This window comes from Carica papaya, chromosome 6 (assembly GCF_054855325.1).
Source record: "Carica papaya isolate Zhongbai chromosome 6, ASM5485532v1, whole genome shotgun sequence".
In the NCBI taxonomy this organism is placed as follows: domain Eukaryota; kingdom Viridiplantae; phylum Streptophyta; class Magnoliopsida; order Brassicales; family Caricaceae; genus Carica; species Carica papaya.
Genome location: NC_142314.1, coordinates 2,735,301 through 2,752,772, shown reverse-complemented (window position 1 = coordinate 2,752,772; position 17,472 = coordinate 2,735,301). Strand labels below are relative to the sequence as shown.

Genomic DNA, 17,472 nt, shown 5'->3' with positions numbered 1-17,472 from the left:
TTCTCTTTCTCTTTTTAATTTGTATTTTGAGAATATTATATACCAAATTTAGTGTTTATACATGTTTTGAGATTTTATTTTTCTCTGTCTGTATTGAAATTGATTTTTAGATAATAATAAAAGTTTTTATTTTGTAATTAAATTGCAAATACTTTATATTTATTAGAAAAAAATCTTATAAATTTTTAACTCTTTGTCTTTTTTTTTTTTTTGTAATTTTCTCAAAACCCGCATTTTCAATGTTTTGATTTTTATTTAAGAGAATTCGAAGTTTATATATTTAAATTATTTGATCTATCTCCACAAATATTATTCATAAAATTTATTTAAAAGTTTGTATTTAGATTAACTATAAGGTGATAAAATCCAATTAAATAAAATATTAACTTTTGGCATTTATGCTAACTTATTCAGTAAATAATAATTTAACTGAATATATAAATATCATATTTTTTAAACTTTATTAATTTAATATTTTTAATTTGTGTAATATTTAATTAAAAAAGAATCGCATAATATTTATTTCGATCCAGTTTTGATTTCTGTGTACATGCACGTAATAAATAGGCACGTGGTTTTTGCGTAACAGAAAACACAAAGCACGTGGATGGGACATTTTTGTTCCTTGCCTTCTAAAACTTTTTACTCGTACAATTAAACTCTTTTCGCTCCACTCCTGCCAAAAAGAAATGACACCCAATTCAACTGGAAATAATTTCTATACTTCGAATCCAAATCCACCAAGGTAAAAGGTACGAACCAAGTAAGTTTAAATTGATAACTTACTCTTAGTTGTTTGGTTGAGCGGTGGATAAATATATAAAACGACACAGTATTATAACGGAGATTGCAACAATCTGCATTAAAATGATCAGCATAACATAACTATCACTTCTATTCTAAAAAATTTAAAACTATATAATTTGGCATATAAAGACTTACCAGAGCTGGAGCGTATTCTCTGTAACTCCTAAAACAAGAAAATTTTTCTGGTTAAAAAACAATCTTTGGTTAAAAGTCTGGACAAAATAATCAGAAATTTAAACAATTAATTGTGAACCTCTTGTCTAAATATCCAAATTCCCTGCAGATGTTTTGAATCGCTTCTACCGAAGTCAATGTCTTCATGGCATTAGGATCGTCGTCCGGAACCTACAGTAACCAGTGAAATTATATTTATTAAACTATCATTAAGGCTTTCAATATTATATATGAAATTTTTATATAAGTATTAATAATATAAGAGAAAAAAGATTCACATTTATATATAAATAGTTAATATATTTATTATTTTATAAAATATTTTGAATTTGAATCACACTGTACTCTTATATGTTTTCGTTTAGAAGTTATGTGCTATTGTGTTATGATTAGTGTTTATGTATCATCTATAAGTGAATATATAAATTTCTATTTTAGAAAAAAAATATTTAAATAAAATTATTCTACCAATGTATATAATAATATTTCTCTTAAATTGACTTGTAATTTTATTTATATTAATTTTATTATTAAAAAGAAGAGAGTAGATAAAGAATACCTTAGATTTTATTAAATTAGAGAATTCAAAGAACCATTTATATATATCAGCCTTTGTTCTTGTCTGATAGTAAATTCTAGCAATAAGACCTATAAGCAAAAATCAACGATGTTAGAGAGGAAATAACCAACTGAAAAAATAATAGATTTTAGAAATATGGTATCTCATGTCATGTGCTAAATTTTTTTTTTGATTCTGGTGTCTGATTTTATTTATCTATAAAACTCAATAGTCATATATGTTAAGATATCAGTTGAAGGTTGATTATCTTACCACGCTGCAATTTCACCCCAGATCTGAAAACATTAATATTGTTGTAGCTCAAAGCAAGCGTTCCAATCACTATCACCTATGATACCAAATTTCGTATTTGATTAGTGCAAACTTCCTTAAGGTCAAGAACACATTTGTCAATGGCCTCGACCACGTACACATAAATATGCTAATTTAGGTTCATATGTGTTCCACTTATTTATGTACACACTTGTGGGCTTCTCAAATTAAAATGATAGCACATTGAGAAGTCAATAAGGCATGTCCAAATTTCAAGCTTAGCAGCCACAAGAAAAGACAATGCTAGAGAGAAAACATAACAGTTTTATAAATAAATAAGTATAGTGTTTTCAGCCATCAGGTTGTAAAAAACAGATAATCCATTTTATCAGAAAACATAATTATAAAAAATATATATACAAACTTTCTCTCCGAAAGTTTAAGATCGTTAACAAATTATTTAATTTATCATTTATACCGAATCTTTAAAACTTTAATTCATGCATAGAGTTACATTGAAATAATCGTTTATTTTTTTTTTTCAAAAAGAAAATAAGGCTTGAACTGAGAATCCCAAACTTCAACATAATATAAGACTATAAGTGAGTATCCAACTTCTCTAAAAATTTAAATTTCATAGACATACACGAGTTTCATTACTTCTATTACATCTTACAAATAATCAACTAAATATTCAACCTATACATAGAAGATTTTATACCTGGGGAATTGCGATAGATCGAAGAATGGTACTGTCCCGCAAAGCAGTGATGCACCTGAGACAATCTGGTGCATGTGCTAGAGCATTTGTAACCATTTCATTTAAGCACTGCAGTGATTTACTAGAGTTTTCTTCATATTTCATATCCTGATATTCATAATCAAAATTTTTGTGAGCTTCCATTCAGTTCTAAGACTATATTCAGGGTATCAAGGGAGAGAATAAAAGTGCTAGTGTAAAAATATTATCATAACAGTTCACGTCCATCCAACGGCCCCTACCACTTTTGACAAATTCTTCAATTGGCTTCGGCCAAAACATTGTTTATATTTTAGAAAGTTAATAGTGTCAAGAAGACTTGTACCTCGAGTTTTTGAACGTATTTACTCCAAATCTGGCGCGGCCAAAACATGCGCGACTTGGGTACTTCATTAATATCCTCTAGATAATCTCTGATGATGTTCGTTTTCTGCCAGTTAATTATTCATTGAAAATAAGATGTTATTATCAAACTATCTAACATTAATCGTTGATAAGGCATATGGTACAATATACATCCATTTGTGTACATACCTGAGTAAATCGACCAGTTGAAATGGAGAGAGACTCTGTTACCAGATCTTCCAACCCTGAGTCATGAAAAATCTTGGATAATCCTATTCCAACAAGTCCTGAAGCACAGCTTGCATATTCATCATAGTCATCAATTGTTTCTACCTGCATATACAATTAATTAAGAAGTTGCTTCGCTCGTATCACATAAGCCATAAATCACCCTTCAGTGATTTTGCCATTCTGTATAAACAAAATCAAGCAAAGCTTTTTGCCAATAAAACATCACAATTATATACATAAATATATGGATATAATTAAATTGGTACAAACCTCCTTGCAAATAAATTTTGCCATTCCTGCGCCCATTTTTTCTACGACATCCTTTATAGTCTCTTGGTGACTGCAAATTTTTATATTCATGGAGAAGTTATATAAAGAAGTATCAGCATAGAAATTTATGTGATATGCTGTTTGAATCAATTTTCATTTAGTTCTACTTTTAATTATTAGTTTCAGTTTTTATATTAGTTTTAATATATATTTTTTCAATAAAAATATATAAATTTCATTAATTAAATAGTAAAACACATCGATAATAAATAAAAAAAATACACAATCGAACTCAAATCAATACATTTATAAAAGATTCTAAAAGTAGCAACCATACAATGATACAGTACGCATATCACAGAGACCCAAAATGCCCAACCCTCGATATTTCAACCACCATGGATGATTTAACAGTTATTAGAACAGTTTTAAAAGAAGATGAGGTTAAATAGTTTTTAGTAGTTATTTATAATTATTGTATTAGATAAGGAATTATGTTTTTTTTTCCTATTTAAAGCTTGTATGCCTAAGGTATTGAGAGGATAATGAGCAATAAAATTGTGGCTGATTTCTCACCCTAAGGAGAAATGTCTTTAAATCTATGTTTATTCTTATTGGAACCACATTAATTGATATCAGAGTAGGGTATGTCAACTAACAAAGAAAGAATCGAACAATTGGAAGCAAATGTGGGGGGTTTGCAGTATCACCTCAGTCAAATGGAAATCGGTGTGGCAGACAAATTTCACGTGATGAAAGAAACCCTTCGATGATTGATAGGAACTTTAAGTCTCAACAAGGAAGGTTCTAACAGTAACGCGGTCAGTCAGCAAAGTCAAGCATGGCAGACCAAAGATGGTGGCAAAGACCAAATCGAAGGAAACCGACCCTCATTGAGTCCGCGACTGGGATGCCTCTACTTTTCGATCTACGACGGTACAGATCCCACCGAATAAATAAGTTGGGCCGAGCAATTTTTTAATTTACAGGATACCCCGGAAGCAAACAAGGTGTCGTTGACGGCTTTTCATCTGGAAGGGGAGGTAAATCTCTGCTGGTAGTGGATGAAGAAGACACAAAGGGAAGAAGGAGGGGAGCTGGACTAGACCGGGTATACAAATGAACTTTGGGGTCCTTTTGGGCCAACCAAGTATGAAGATGTTGATGAAGCCCTATCCAAATTAAGACAGATTGGCCCACTTTGAGAATTCCAAATGGAGTTTGAGCATTTGGGCAACAGGGTTCGAGGCTGGACTTAGAAAGCTTTAGTTGGCTCCTTTATGGGGGGGCTCAAGCCTGAGATTGCTGATGGGATCCGTTTGTTTCGGCCCAAGTCTCTAAAGGAGGCCATCAGTCTGGCCCGGATGAGAGAAAATCAATTAGGCCGGCTAAGACGGTCTACCCAAACCGGACGGCTCAACTCCAATACACATACACATACCCTAACAATCGCGTCTTCGTCTCCAGGTGCTCCAGCACTGAAATTGACCAAACGATTGTTTTGAGAGGAGATGCAGAAATGGTGAGCTCAGGGTTTATGCTTCAACCATGACGAGAAGTTCATGGTCGGACATCGGTGCCCCAAACCTCAATTGTTACTACTCGAATGAGAAGAGGAAGAAGAAGAAATGACAGGGGCCAAGGAACCAGAAATTTCTCTTCACGCTTTTCAGGTTGGTTGACCAATCAGAGCATGAAGATTGTCACTTCCATTAACAACTAGAAGATAGTGGTCTTTATAGACAGCAGTCGACTCACAATTTCATCAGTGAGTGACTCGTCAATCAGCTTCACCTTCCTATCATTCCAACCGAATCCTTTTTGGTACGAGTTGCCAGTGAACAACCCATGAGATGTCGAGGAAGATTTAAACGGGTTTTGGTGAAAACGCAAGGTATTAAATTTTTCCTCACTTTTTATGCACTACCATTGACTGTGTTAGATTTGGTTTTGAGAGTACAGTGGTTATTTGAATTGGGCACAGTCGTTTGTGATTGGCAAAGCATGACGATGAAATTTAAATGGGAAGGATATATGCGGTGTAACGACCTCAGAAATATTTTAAAAAAATAGATAATAACTTAAGTGCGGAAGCGAAATAAAAGGGTTAAAATTTATATTCCTTACATAATAACTCAAAAGTACTAAATAGTATTACGGAATTCACCATTTTGAAAGAAATACAAGAAATAAGAAAATAAGCGAAAAATAAATAAAACTAGCATCTACTTGCAATCCTCTTACGGATCGGGCTCTGGAATCTGGTTCTCTTGATCTGAAATGATTAAATAAATGATGAGCTACACTAGCCCAGTAAGGATATCACACTATATCACCGACATAGAAGTAAAGATTGGTATAAAATTGAAAACCACTAATGGAGCACTAAATTTAACAAATTCATTTATCAATCATTAAATTATTTACCGTTTACTTACCATAATGAGTTTTATGAAAATAACCTATAAAGACAATAATATCATACAGATCATAAATTCATATAAAATCAGCAACATAACATATATTATAAGTCTATATATATCGTCAATAAATCAAACCATAAATGTTACTCTTTTTACCAGCCTACTAGTATCTATAGGGGTTCATAGGGATGTTCTCGCTACACGTAAACTTTTTCCTTTAACAATCTCAATTACGGGTCATCCCCATACCCCATCCGGTATGAGCACCAAGTTATTAAACCTTAATATCCCGTCCGGTATGAGAGCGAAGCGGGTCGTCCCCATACCCCGTCTGGTATGAGCACCAAATTATCAAGTTTTCATACCCCGTCCGGTATGAGATAATGCTCACGGTAGGATTTTCTATGTACCCGATCTGTTCACCATCTCCTAGGATATCCAGTAAGGCTGTCGTTTCATCTATTCGTTTTATCACACAACTTTTTCGTTTCCTTTTAATCTCTATTTCCAAATCAAACATAATCACATGAGCAAATAAACATGCATCAGCTATTGCAATCATATCTTGAATCTCAAATCAAACAATAGTAACGTAAGACATCAATACATACATTCAAATCATAAAATAGATAAATCAGATACTTTCATACTTTTAGACTGTAAAATAAATCAACAGAGAACAATTTTTAGTTCGAGCTCCATTCGTAATCTGTAATTAATTATGCATATTTATTTAATTTGTACAATATATCATATTATTATTTATTTAGACTTCAATTCTATGATAGGGAATAGGGTGAGGGATCCTTACTCTATTTGGCGCCCAAAAAGCTAAGCTGTTTACTATGCCTACGGGTGGTTCCTGAGTTCCTTAAATTTTTTTTTTCAAAAATCGAAACGCGCTAATAGCACCTATAAATATTTCAAACGAACTCAAAATCAGTCCCAGGGCCACTCAACCAATTTTAGAATTCTGGCACGGTAGCTTCGCCGTGCTCCAGCGGCGGTTCGCCTCGAGTTAGCTATTTTCGGCCCTTTTTGGCCGAATTCAGCCGATTTTGTATCAATCCCTGCGATAAAACACACTTAGAGGCCGCGGTTGGCTGAAAAAATATAGAAAACTGAAACTTACCGGTTGCGGGGCTCTCCGATGTGGTGACTGCTCTAGTTCATGTTGCGATTGAGTGTTTTGCTTCGATCAACCTGTAGAGAAGAAAATGTGATCACAATGGTGGAAAAATTACGTGAAATGGGAATCGAAAAGAGCCTCATCGGAGGTATTTTATGAAATTTTTCGCGGCTACACCGCCGAGCTTCACCTATGTTTTCGGCCAATTGGCCGGTTCTTTTGCTCCGATTTGATCATGAGTGTGTTTAAAATTGAATTCTGAGCAAAATGGGAAGCTTTTACCTTTTTTTTGGCGGTCGAAAAGGGTTCTAGTGCGATGGGGTGGCGGCAGTCGGCTCCTTGGCTGCAGAATCGTCTTCTCCGGCGAGGGGATCTAGCGGCTAAGGTTAGAGTTTGGTGTGAATGAGGGTTATTTATATCCGTCTATTTTTTATCTGGGTTGTCCATCGTATTTGATCTGGACCGTCTGATCGCGATTAAATAGGGAGTGAATCTAAGCTGTTCAACTCGATCCAATCTGAGCAGTCCATCGCGATCTAATCTGAGTCGCGGCGGTTTTACCTGCGATTTTCGACTCACCCACCATCCCTCTTGCTCCGATATGGCCACAGGGAACTCAGAATCGAATTCCAAGCTGGTAGAGGAAAATGTTACTCTTTTTGGCGATCGGCAGTGGTTTCGGTGCGGCGACGATCGGCGGTTGGCATTCTTCTTTGATGTCTGGTTCTTCTTCTCCGGCGGGGGCTGGCAGTTAGTGTTTGGGTTCCCATATGAAGAGGAGTTTAAATATTCTTCTCCTCTTATGTGTCGTTCGTTTACGTTGATATGGAGCAAGAAAAACCATTCGATCGTTTACTGTTTAGGCTGATAGTGTGGTTAAATCTCGTTCGTTTATTGCATTTGATCTCGTCCGTCCAATCAAACCTAAAGAATGAATGCATCTGAGTTGTCAACATGCGGGGGATCAATCCTGGGCCGTCAGATCGCTGGGCACGCATATTGCACGTGTGCTTCCCCTCCCGGTGTGGCGCCGATATTAGCGTGTTTTGTCATAAGGCGTACTCTGATTCGCTGTGGCTACTGACTGGAGTTTCTCACGTGGTCGAATTTTCTCTCTTTGTATTTTGACCCTCCTATTTTTAATTTTTCTTTCAAAAACATCTTTCAGATTCAAATTTTCACATTTTTTCTTCAAAATTGTTTTTAATTTTGTTCCTAATTTATTTTTTCTCTAAAATTCAATAAACTTAAAAAAATAATAAATTAAATAATTATTTTAATATAATTATTTTATAAATAAATTAATAAAAAAAAATTATCCCAAACCGATTTTCGCGCCGAGTATTACATATTAAGACTAATATAAGAATTAAAACTATGAATTTACTAAGAACTGGACAAGAATTTAACCAGCATAATAATCTTTCAAGGTGCACTCCCTGCATACCATTTTTTGAGGTCGAGGAGAGCAGCACGGACATGATGAAATTGCTCCATAAGAATCCTGCAGTCCGTACCACCTGTGTGGACAAAAAACAAGAGGAAGCTAAGCTAAATTAGAGGCCGGGATTACGAAAGTTAATATGACCAACAGAGTTGAAAATAGCACTGCAGAATCCTCACATGAAAACTGCCATTTGTGGTCGTACATGTGGTTGTGAAACTCTTTCAAAATTGGTACTTTTACCTCCACTGGTATGCTTGTATCATCCTCTGCAAAAAGAAATGGATTATCTTTAATTAAATACTTAAGACTGAATTTTTTAATTAAAAATCTTTGTAAGTATTTGGTCAGCTTAATTAAGTACATGTCTCTAGAGAAGTTTCTTTAAAAAAAGAAAATAGAGGATGGGTAACGCATTATGTTTTATATTACCAGATAAATAGACTGAAATAAAATGCTCAAACATATTTATAAATAGCAAATAAGTAATTAGACACACCCTTTGATTAAGATTATAATTAATTGGAAGAAAAGTTATATATGAAGAATGGGAACCACTTGTTTGCAGAGGAAATACGTAATAGAACAATTGATGTGCATACCAACAGTGTCAAGAGCTCGGAGAACCAGGTAAAATATGGTTACCTGCAAATATATATATATATATATATAATTTCATATAAGTTAGCTCATAAACTGTATATTCAAACCTAATATTATATGTTTATCACAAACTCTTTTTCAAATATAAATTAGTTTTTTTCTTAATAATCAAGACCTTAATCTACTAAAAATATTTCAATTAAATAACTTTTATTGTTTTTCCTAATTTACTCGTTAAAATTTTCATAATATGTTATTGAGAACTAGTTAATTTTTAATTTATAATATATATAAATGATATTCGAAACTAATTTATAACAAATATATATATATATATATAAATATTTTAGTGACAAGTTCTTTTCACATCTTGGAGTACTGAGTTATAATTATATGTATGGTGATACACATACACTCACAACATGAATCATTAACATGTTGTATCTCCAGATCGACAGAGAAAAATATGCATAATTTTAGATATTAATTAAGATCTATACGGCATACATGTGTGGTATATGTTCGAGTGTACGTCTGAAAAGTTATATATACTTACAGCATCGAGAAGCTCAGTGTTGAGCAACTGAATAACCATGGCGAAACTGGGACCGACAGAGTGGAGCAAAGTGTAGCAGTAAGCCCAATGGCTGTTGTTCTTATCACGAATCTGCTTCTGTGCGCTTCTGATCTCCATCTTCAATTTCAGTAGCCAGTAAATGTTTCCAGCTTCCCGCATTAATTCTGTTCCCAACCTCCCCATCTCGATCTGCAACTCTGCATTTCTTCTCTTTCAACAAACTTCGTGTATATGAAAACCACCGCACGAGGGAGGAATGAGGGTGCACTGTGGGGTCCATCTCGATCACTAGTGTGACTTCCAGTTTGGCACTGAGTCAGCGTATTTTATCATACAGTGCACTCCAGTTCGTCAAAACGGCTAACTGATTAGTCCTACATGTCAAATTATTTTTAATTACGTTCTGATTTTTTATTTTTACTTCTTTTTTTATAATTATTTTTAATTTTATTTTCAATTTATTTTTTTTATAATTTTAATTTATATATATTTTTTAATATTAAAATTAATTTTATGTCAAATTTCAGATTCAAATATTATATTATTAATATAATTTTATAGATTTTAAAATATTAATCAATAAATTAAATTTTATTTAAATACTTTAATAATATACTTTTATATAAAATTTGGAGGAATCATCCTCGACTGACATCCACCATCATCAAATTCATCCCACCTTTTCCCATTGCAAATTATTATACCATATTTGTATAAATGAATTGAATATTATGATTTATTTACTGGGGAAAGTCTTAATGTTTGTTTTTTTCCTTAAAAGAAAAACTAAAACTTGCATTGCCATCGGTGCATTGATTTTATTTAATTATTAAAATATATTAATATATATTAAAAATAATTACATTTTTTTATCTTATTTATTTATTGTTAAAGTTATACTACGGAATTAATATCCCTAATTCTTTGATATAATAATGTATAAAGATTACTAATAAGGTAAAAACATTTATTGTAACGTATCCTCATTATTAATATAGCATTAATAAATTAATGTTATTGATATTTTTATATAATAATGTTTAACAATAGCGAATGAAAAAATTTTGGTACGTAAGCAAGTTTTGAGTAATTATTTTTATTTGAATGATTTAGATTTTAATTTATTGTAAGGTAAATACTTTATAAATTATGATGTCTATAATATATACTTTACTAAACCGGAAATAGAATAGTTTATTTTGTTACTCGAAAATAGTTCCGTTAAAATTATCATAATAACTAATAAAAGAAATTTTAAAATATAAAATATTTTTAAATAAACCTTTTAAAGTATAATAAAAATAAATTTCATCATACTTAAAAGATTTTTTTTGTTAAAGGAACAAGTGTAAATTATCATTATTAATACTATTTAACAATTTTTATTTTTAAAAAATTATAATAAGTACTAATCATTTTTGTGAATGCTTCTTCAAAAAGTTTACTCTTATAAAATATTTTATTGGAATCATGCCTTTTAACTTTTGAATAAAATTGCGATTTTTCATATATCATATTTTTGAATAAATTTTATTAAAAATATTATTTTTATTTATTAAAATTAAATAAAAATTAAAAATTAAAATAATTAAAATTTATTTCCTAGCTTTATGACAATGATGAGTCTCGGTAAAATAGTAAAAAAAAATATATTATAATTTTATCCTTTTAATTTTTTAATGCATTTTAAATAATTTAAAACTTATACATTATTTTTTATAAAGCTACCAATTTTTTGTAGTGCCACTATTATTATAACCTTAACTTTTTCTATGATTATATTTAGAAATCTAGATAGGTATAAATATTATTTAAAAATTAATCAAAACAATATTCTAAATTAATTTTATATAATTCAAATTAAATACTTTTTAAAATTTATTCAATAATTATGAAATTAAATATAAAAATAAAATTAATTTAGTCAGCACAATTTATAATAAACTATTTTTATGTTAAATTATAAAAAACATAAAAATTCAGTTAATTTAATATGCTTATGGTTCATATTCGGATAGCAAAATCTAATTAACAATTGTGCTGCAATTTTTTTTTTTTTAAAAAAATTGGTAGTTATCTTTACTAAAATTATTTACTATTAAATCATAATTTAAGCATTGTAACAAAAAAAAAAAATTATAATATTTTATTTGATTTAAATAAAAAAATCATTTAAAATATATTATTTATTAAAATTATATAATTAGGAATAAAATATAAAATAAATAAATTTAAATTAATTTTTCATCTCATCTTTTGCTTAATACTTATTTCTCTAAATAGAATCCTCAGTATATATTGTTTTTAATTCTTTTATTAATTATTTATTTAAATAAAAATAATTATGAACTTCTTCTTTTTTTCCTCCATTTTTCTTTCTCCTCCTTTCTCTCCATTCAAATGTACGGTTAAGATCAAGCTACCTAAACAAATCCAACGGCAAATATCACGTCTCTTTCCCGTGGTCGTCAGTTTTCCGTTGGTGAAGCTTTTGAAACGCTGACGTTTACTGATACCAGAAGGTTGCCGCCGAATACCGTTAACGCCTGAAAACACACCCCTTCCCCATTTTTCAGGCGGCACTCTCTATCTTCCTCGCATCATTTTAGTTGCTTCATACCAAAAAAAGGAAAAATGATAATCAGAACCAAAACCCTAACGTTTTCTTCTTTGTTTCATCTTCAAAACCCTAATCTCAAACAACCCTCCGAATGTTCAATCCGTTTCAGCAGAAAGCCACGACCTCTTTTAAGCATTAACGGCTATTTATTCCCTTCAAAGTTACTCGTTTACAACCAAGAGAAGCATCGGAATCGGTTTGTCAATGATTGCATTAGCTCTTGTGAAGAATTTGTTGTCAGTGACAATGGTGGAAACGATTCTGTTGTTGAACCGAAGGAGCAGGAGGAAGAGAGAGGGATGGAGATAAAGAGCGAGGACTTGGCTGATCAGAGTATATGGAATCAGATGAAGGAGATAGTTATGTTTACAGCACCTGCCACGGGGTTGTGGATTTGCGGGCCGTTGATGAGTCTCATTGACACTGCGGTTATTGGTCAAGGAAGCTCACTTGAGCTTGCTGCTTTAGGTACTTCTTGCGAAATCTTAAACTTCAGTTTTTCTTTACCTTCTTTTTCTCTGATTGGATATTGAGAAAGAAAAGCAGAAAAACAGTATCTCTAAAGTTTTAGGATTAGTATAGAAAATTAATTTTTGTTTATGGAAATTATTGGATAGGCCCAGCAACGGTTGTTTGTGACTATACGGGTTATGTATTCATGTTCCTTTCCGTAGCCACATCGAATTTGGTAGCCACTTCTCTTGCCAGACGGGTTAGTTGTTTCTCGTACTGTTTCATTGCCTCTTATTAGCATATACTGCTTCACTGGCTTCCTTGTTGGTTCGCAAGTTCATGCTAGGTCTTTTAACTACTCTGTTTTAAGCTGTGTTGTTTGACCAGATAGTATTGCTGCAGGATAAAAATGAAGTGCAGCACCAAATATCAATCTTGCTTTTTGTTGGCTTGGTTTGTGGATTATCAATGCTTTTGGCTACGAGATTGTTTGGGCTCTGGGCATTGACTGGTAATAGAGACTGGTGAAGCTTTTGATTTATTTTGCACCATGAATACATGAGTTTCTTGATTGTTTTTAGGTGGTAGTATGTTCTGTGTGACAGATACAAAAGATTAGTAATGGAGTCAACTTAATGAAGAATGAATTAACTTAATATTCATTGCAATTTCAGCTTTTACTGGACCAAAAAATGTAGATCTTGTACCTGCAGCAAACGAATATATTCAGGTCCATGCCCTCTCTGATTTAATTCTTCATGTGTTCTTTTTAAATGTAAACATTCTAAGTTATTGTTATATTTTTTACTTGTTTGTTCTTTATCAAGGAAATTTAAGATCAATTTTACTGAAGGGAGTGATTACCATAATGGTTTTGTCTCAAAAAAAAAATAATAACCATAATAGTAACTTTTTTGTTGGTTCCACTTCTCTTGCACTTACTGCTCTTGAAGCTGACATAAGGATGGTAATGGTCTTCCATGGTAAACCTTGCGTACACTTGTTAAGCTGTTACTCAAGTAGGTTCTGTTACCTTCTTCTTATATTCAATTGGAAGGTTAACAATTATCCATTATCTATCTTGAATAATTGTTGAATCTGACACATTAAGCTGATATATACATGAATAAATGAGAACTTGCAATCTGGTGACATTTCCACACCAACATAAAGCTGTCTTAAGGAAATAAAACTTTGATATTTTTCCTCTTTGATGCATTGCAATTATTTTATATCAATAGATATTCTTTTGTTCTAGATTCGAGGCTTAGCATGGCCAGCTGTTCTTGTTGGATTCATTGCTCAAAGTGCAAGGTATGAATACGCTGCAAATTATCTAGGTCGGCATAGGCCTGTTCAATTTGCTTTTCTAGGTTGCATTTAGTGAGCCAGCCACAGCAAGAAGTAGGTTATATACAACATCTTGAGTCTTGTAACCTTCAGGAAAAGTGGGGCTAGATTACATGTTTGCTGAAATAAGTAAAATAAAGTTATCGATCTTACACTTATTAGTTTGACCACCTTATAAAAAAGAGCAGTATGTCCCTATAGAAAATCTTGAAGATGGATGCACTTTATTTCCCATGTGCATTGCACAATGTGCTCCACTCAGTTCCAGCATCTGTTTATTAGTTCAATCGACAGCCCATTATCTTGTGTCAGTTATTCTCATATCAAAATCAACAAATAATTCAAAATTATTAGCAATTGTGATTGTGTCATAACATTCTTTTTCTGTTTTCAAGTCTTGGCATGAAAGATTCCTGGGGACCTCTGAAGGCTTTGGCAGTTGCCACAGCAATAAATGGCATTGGTGATGTAGTCTTATGTAGATTTTTAGGATTTGGTATTGCTGGTGCAGCATGGGCAACAATGGTATCTCAAGTAAGCTGAGTAGACATTTCTACAGTTTTAATTATATATGCTTTCAATCTCTTAATCACGGGTTCTCACTGACATTTTACATCCAGCATTCACAGATTTGTTTGTGCATGTTTCTTTTCTGTATTGTTACTGACCAGCATGTTCTAGGTTGTTGCAGCTTATATGATGATCCAATCTCTAAACAAGAAGGGATATAATGCATATTCCATTTCTGTTCCATCTGCTAATGAACTTTTGACAATACTTGGGCTTGCTGCTCCAGTCTTTGTAACTATGATGTCAAAGGTTATGCCTACTCCAAATTTCATGGCAATATCTGCTATAGTTTGAATCTCTTCTTGACTTGGAGGCTTTTTTTAATTCTTAGGTAGCTTTCTACGGTCTTCTTATATACTTTGCTACATCGATGGGCACACACGTTGTGGCTGCTCACCAGGTTAGATTTACATGCGTAGTTAATTCTAATAATTTTTTGAAAACTGATATTATGTATATTTGTAACTTGTAAGCTCCATTATAGGTTATGCTTCAAACATATGGCATGTGCACAGTCTGGGGAGAGCCCCTCTCTCAAACTGCACAATCATTTATGCCTGAGTTGATGTACGGAGTTGGTCAAAATTTGGCAAAGGTTAGTGATTTGCAGTTCTATTCAGTGCCAATGGATCAACTCATTCAAAACCTTTGCTACATGATCTCCAACTATGTTTACTTGACAATTTGAGATTTTCCATTTTTCTTCTTGGCACAAAACAGTTAGTACTGATTAAAGTATATGATGGGTGATATTTGGTTGAAAATCTCTCTGCACATGGGTTTGCTTGGAAAAAGTGTTCTGAAAGCTTTATGATTTCTAACAGGCCAGGATGCTCCTAAAGTCACTTGTGGTCATTGGAGCTACACTTGGACTGATATTAGGAACTATCGGAACAGCTGTTCCTTGGTTGTTCCCTGGTATTTTCACGTCTGATTTGAATGTAGTACAGGAGGTTTGCTCTCTTTCAAAATTTTTAACATAATCTCTATTTTCATTTCATTTATTGGTACTTAGTGGTCTTTGGTATCGTGAAAGTATCATCAAATTAGTTGTATTATTCTGTGTTGATTACCATCAGTCATGATATAATCTTCAGCTTTTGATAGAGTAAAATGCTGGGGAAGTAAAAATTTTGCTACTGATAATGGATCTTACTGTTAAGTGTCACCCTTAATCTTGTTTTGAGTCCAGTGATATATGAACCTTCTCAATGGATTAGAAACTAAATTCAGATAATCATTATGTTATTTTTAAGTTTTAGCTATATTTCCCTTGGGCATGTCCTATCAGTTACGTCGAATTCATTGGTTGTTCTGGTTATGATGTCTATCCCGAAAGAAATTAATTAGTAAACTGCAATTATTCTATTGACTTGAATGTTAATCTTCATTTGTATCACTTAAGACTCAGATTTGTAATGTTACCTCATTCCTTTGCAGATGCACAAGGTGTTAATACCATATTTTCTTGCTTTAGCAGTGACACCCAGTACTCATAGCCTTGAGGGCACACTGCTGGTATGTTTGGTTTCCAATGTGTACTTGTATGATTGTTTTTCATGCATGAATATACTGGAAAACAGGGCATCCTTTATACTGGACCAAGTTTTTTTGTTCATAGCCATAGCAAAACTTAAAGATCCTAGGGAGGTTTTTAATCCCTTAATGGTCCGATTGCTGCTCTATGGGAGTCACATTATCTGTTTGCTTGTACAGGCTGGACGAGATCTTAAATTTTTCAGCTTGTCTATGAGCGGATGCTTTGCCTTGTGTGGTCTTCTAGTAATGGTAGACTCATATTTCTGTACTCCTCAAAATTCATGCTAAAAGTTATATGGATTTCCAAAATCTTGACTTGCTTGTTACCAGTTTTTGAGCAGTGGAGGATTTGGCTTGTCTGGTTGCTGGTATTCGCTCGTAGGATTTCAATGGGTAAACACCAACCACTCTTTAGTTAAAAATTGATTACTCATCAATTACTTTAAAAGCTTAATCTGACTGGGAAGTTTTCAATTTATTATTTGTACATTTACATGCCTCCCACTAAGTTACAAGTGTTAATAAGAAAAATTAGGTGAAAGTCAGGATTGAAACTAGATCTTTAGCTTTGGCACTACCGTGAAATAAGTGACCGTAACAAATTATCTCAAAACCTTAAGTTGATAGGAAATGACAAACACAAGCTATCTGCATTCAGACTTTTCATTTAAGCACAAATTTAAACATTTTCAGGCTCGTTTTTTCCTTGCCCTCCAACGCCTTCTTTCCCCCAAGGGCATTCTTTACTCCGAAGGTAGGAGCCATCTCAAAGTGGAGAAGTTAAAAGCTACGTAATTCAGAGGCCAAGACAAATATCAAAAAGCAACAACAAAGCCTCAATCAGCCTGCAGTTAAGTTGAATCCACCGTGTAAATCAGCATATGAATATTTATTTGCTAGCGACAAGCTATGTCATGCCCAATTATTCTTCTTTGATGCTCAGCCCCATAAAAAGAGTTAGGCAGGCAAGCCTTCCATCTTTGGGATATTTACGCACTGAAAATTGAATTTCCAACATCGATTGCTGCAACTGTTCTACTATATATATATATTAAAGAATGAAAAAGAAAGAGAGGGGTTAGGAGTAAAGTAAAGCTTCTTTCTTCCTTCATGGATTTCTTCTATTCAAGGTGTAATCTTGATCTTGAGTGGAACAGTAACTTCCAACTTTCATCTATTTTATATCAAAAAAGAGTTAAGATTGGTTGAAACCTACTTTATTTTAGTTTAATTTTTAACTTTTTAGTTATTTGATATATAAGAATTAATTATAATTAGGATTATTTGAGATATAACTGATTTAAATCTATTCTAATTTTCAATTTTACATGCACGAATTTCTAAT

At 32.6% G+C, this 17,472-nt stretch overlaps 2 protein-coding genes across 3 annotated transcripts; one reads left to right on the top strand and one right to left on the bottom strand.

Annotated features, from left to right (window-relative positions):
* Positions 1–467: 467 nt before the first annotated feature.
* LOC110808189 (squalene synthase 8-like) lies at positions 468–9,853 on the bottom strand. 2 transcript variants are annotated; one of them, XM_088222148.1, is made up of 14 exons: positions 9,575–9,853; positions 9,018–9,060; positions 8,595–8,684; positions 8,419–8,491; positions 3,420–3,489; positions 3,108–3,251; positions 2,899–3,003; positions 2,535–2,681; positions 1,814–1,889; positions 1,541–1,629; positions 1,061–1,152; positions 943–961; positions 787–857; positions 468–676 (listed from the first exon to the last, which is right to left on the bottom strand). In XM_088222148.1, the coding sequence occupies exons 1-13, from the start codon at positions 9,776–9,778 to the stop codon at positions 789–791; spliced, it is 1,221 nt and encodes a 406-aa protein (XP_088078274.1). In that variant the 5' UTR covers positions 9,779–9,853; the 3' UTR covers positions 468–676; positions 787–788. The 2 variants fall into 2 exon arrangements, with proteins under 2 accessions (XP_088078274.1, XP_088078273.1); XM_088222147.1 differs by having other exon boundaries at positions 943–970; positions 9,575–9,851.
* Positions 9,854–11,951: 2,098 nt separating this feature from the next.
* LOC110808214 (MATE efflux family protein) lies at positions 11,952–17,342 on the top strand. The gene is made up of 14 exons (XM_022033628.2): positions 11,952–12,683; positions 12,833–12,927; positions 13,071–13,179; positions 13,343–13,398; positions 13,927–13,982; positions 14,414–14,552; positions 14,700–14,837; positions 14,920–14,988; positions 15,073–15,183; positions 15,413–15,541; positions 16,029–16,106; positions 16,305–16,376; positions 16,458–16,520; positions 16,821–17,342. Exons 1-14 carry the CDS (start codon positions 12,230–12,232, stop codon positions 16,920–16,922), a joined length of 1,671 nt encoding a protein of 556 aa, XP_021889320.1. The 5' UTR covers positions 11,952–12,229; the 3' UTR covers positions 16,923–17,342.
* The last annotated feature ends 130 nt before the right edge of the window (positions 17,343–17,472 follow it).

Bases quoted from the DNA above. Each gene is read 5' to 3' on its own strand.
- LOC110808189 (XM_088222147.1), bottom strand. From the start codon at position 9,778: ATGGGGAGGTTGGGAACAGAATTAATGCGGGAAGCTGGAAACATTTAC. The intron at 8,685-9,017 runs GTATGCACATCA...TTCTTTTTGCAG, and splicing joins CCGAGCTCTTGACACTGTTG to AGGATGATACAAGCATACCA. The intron at 3,252-3,419 runs GTTTGTACCAAT...TTGTATATGCAG, and splicing joins CAAAATTTATTTGCAAGGAG to GTAGAAACAATTGATGACTA.
- LOC110808214 (XM_022033628.2), top strand. From the start codon at position 12,230: ATGATAATCAGAACCAAAACCCTAACGTTTTCTTCTTTGTTTCATCTT. The intron at 13,180-13,342 runs GTAATAGAGACT...TTGCAATTTCAG, and splicing joins TGGGCTCTGGGCATTGACTG to CTTTTACTGGACCAAAAAAT. The intron at 14,838-14,919 runs GTTATGCCTACT...TTTAATTCTTAG, and splicing joins TTGTAACTATGATGTCAAAG to GTAGCTTTCTACGGTCTTCT.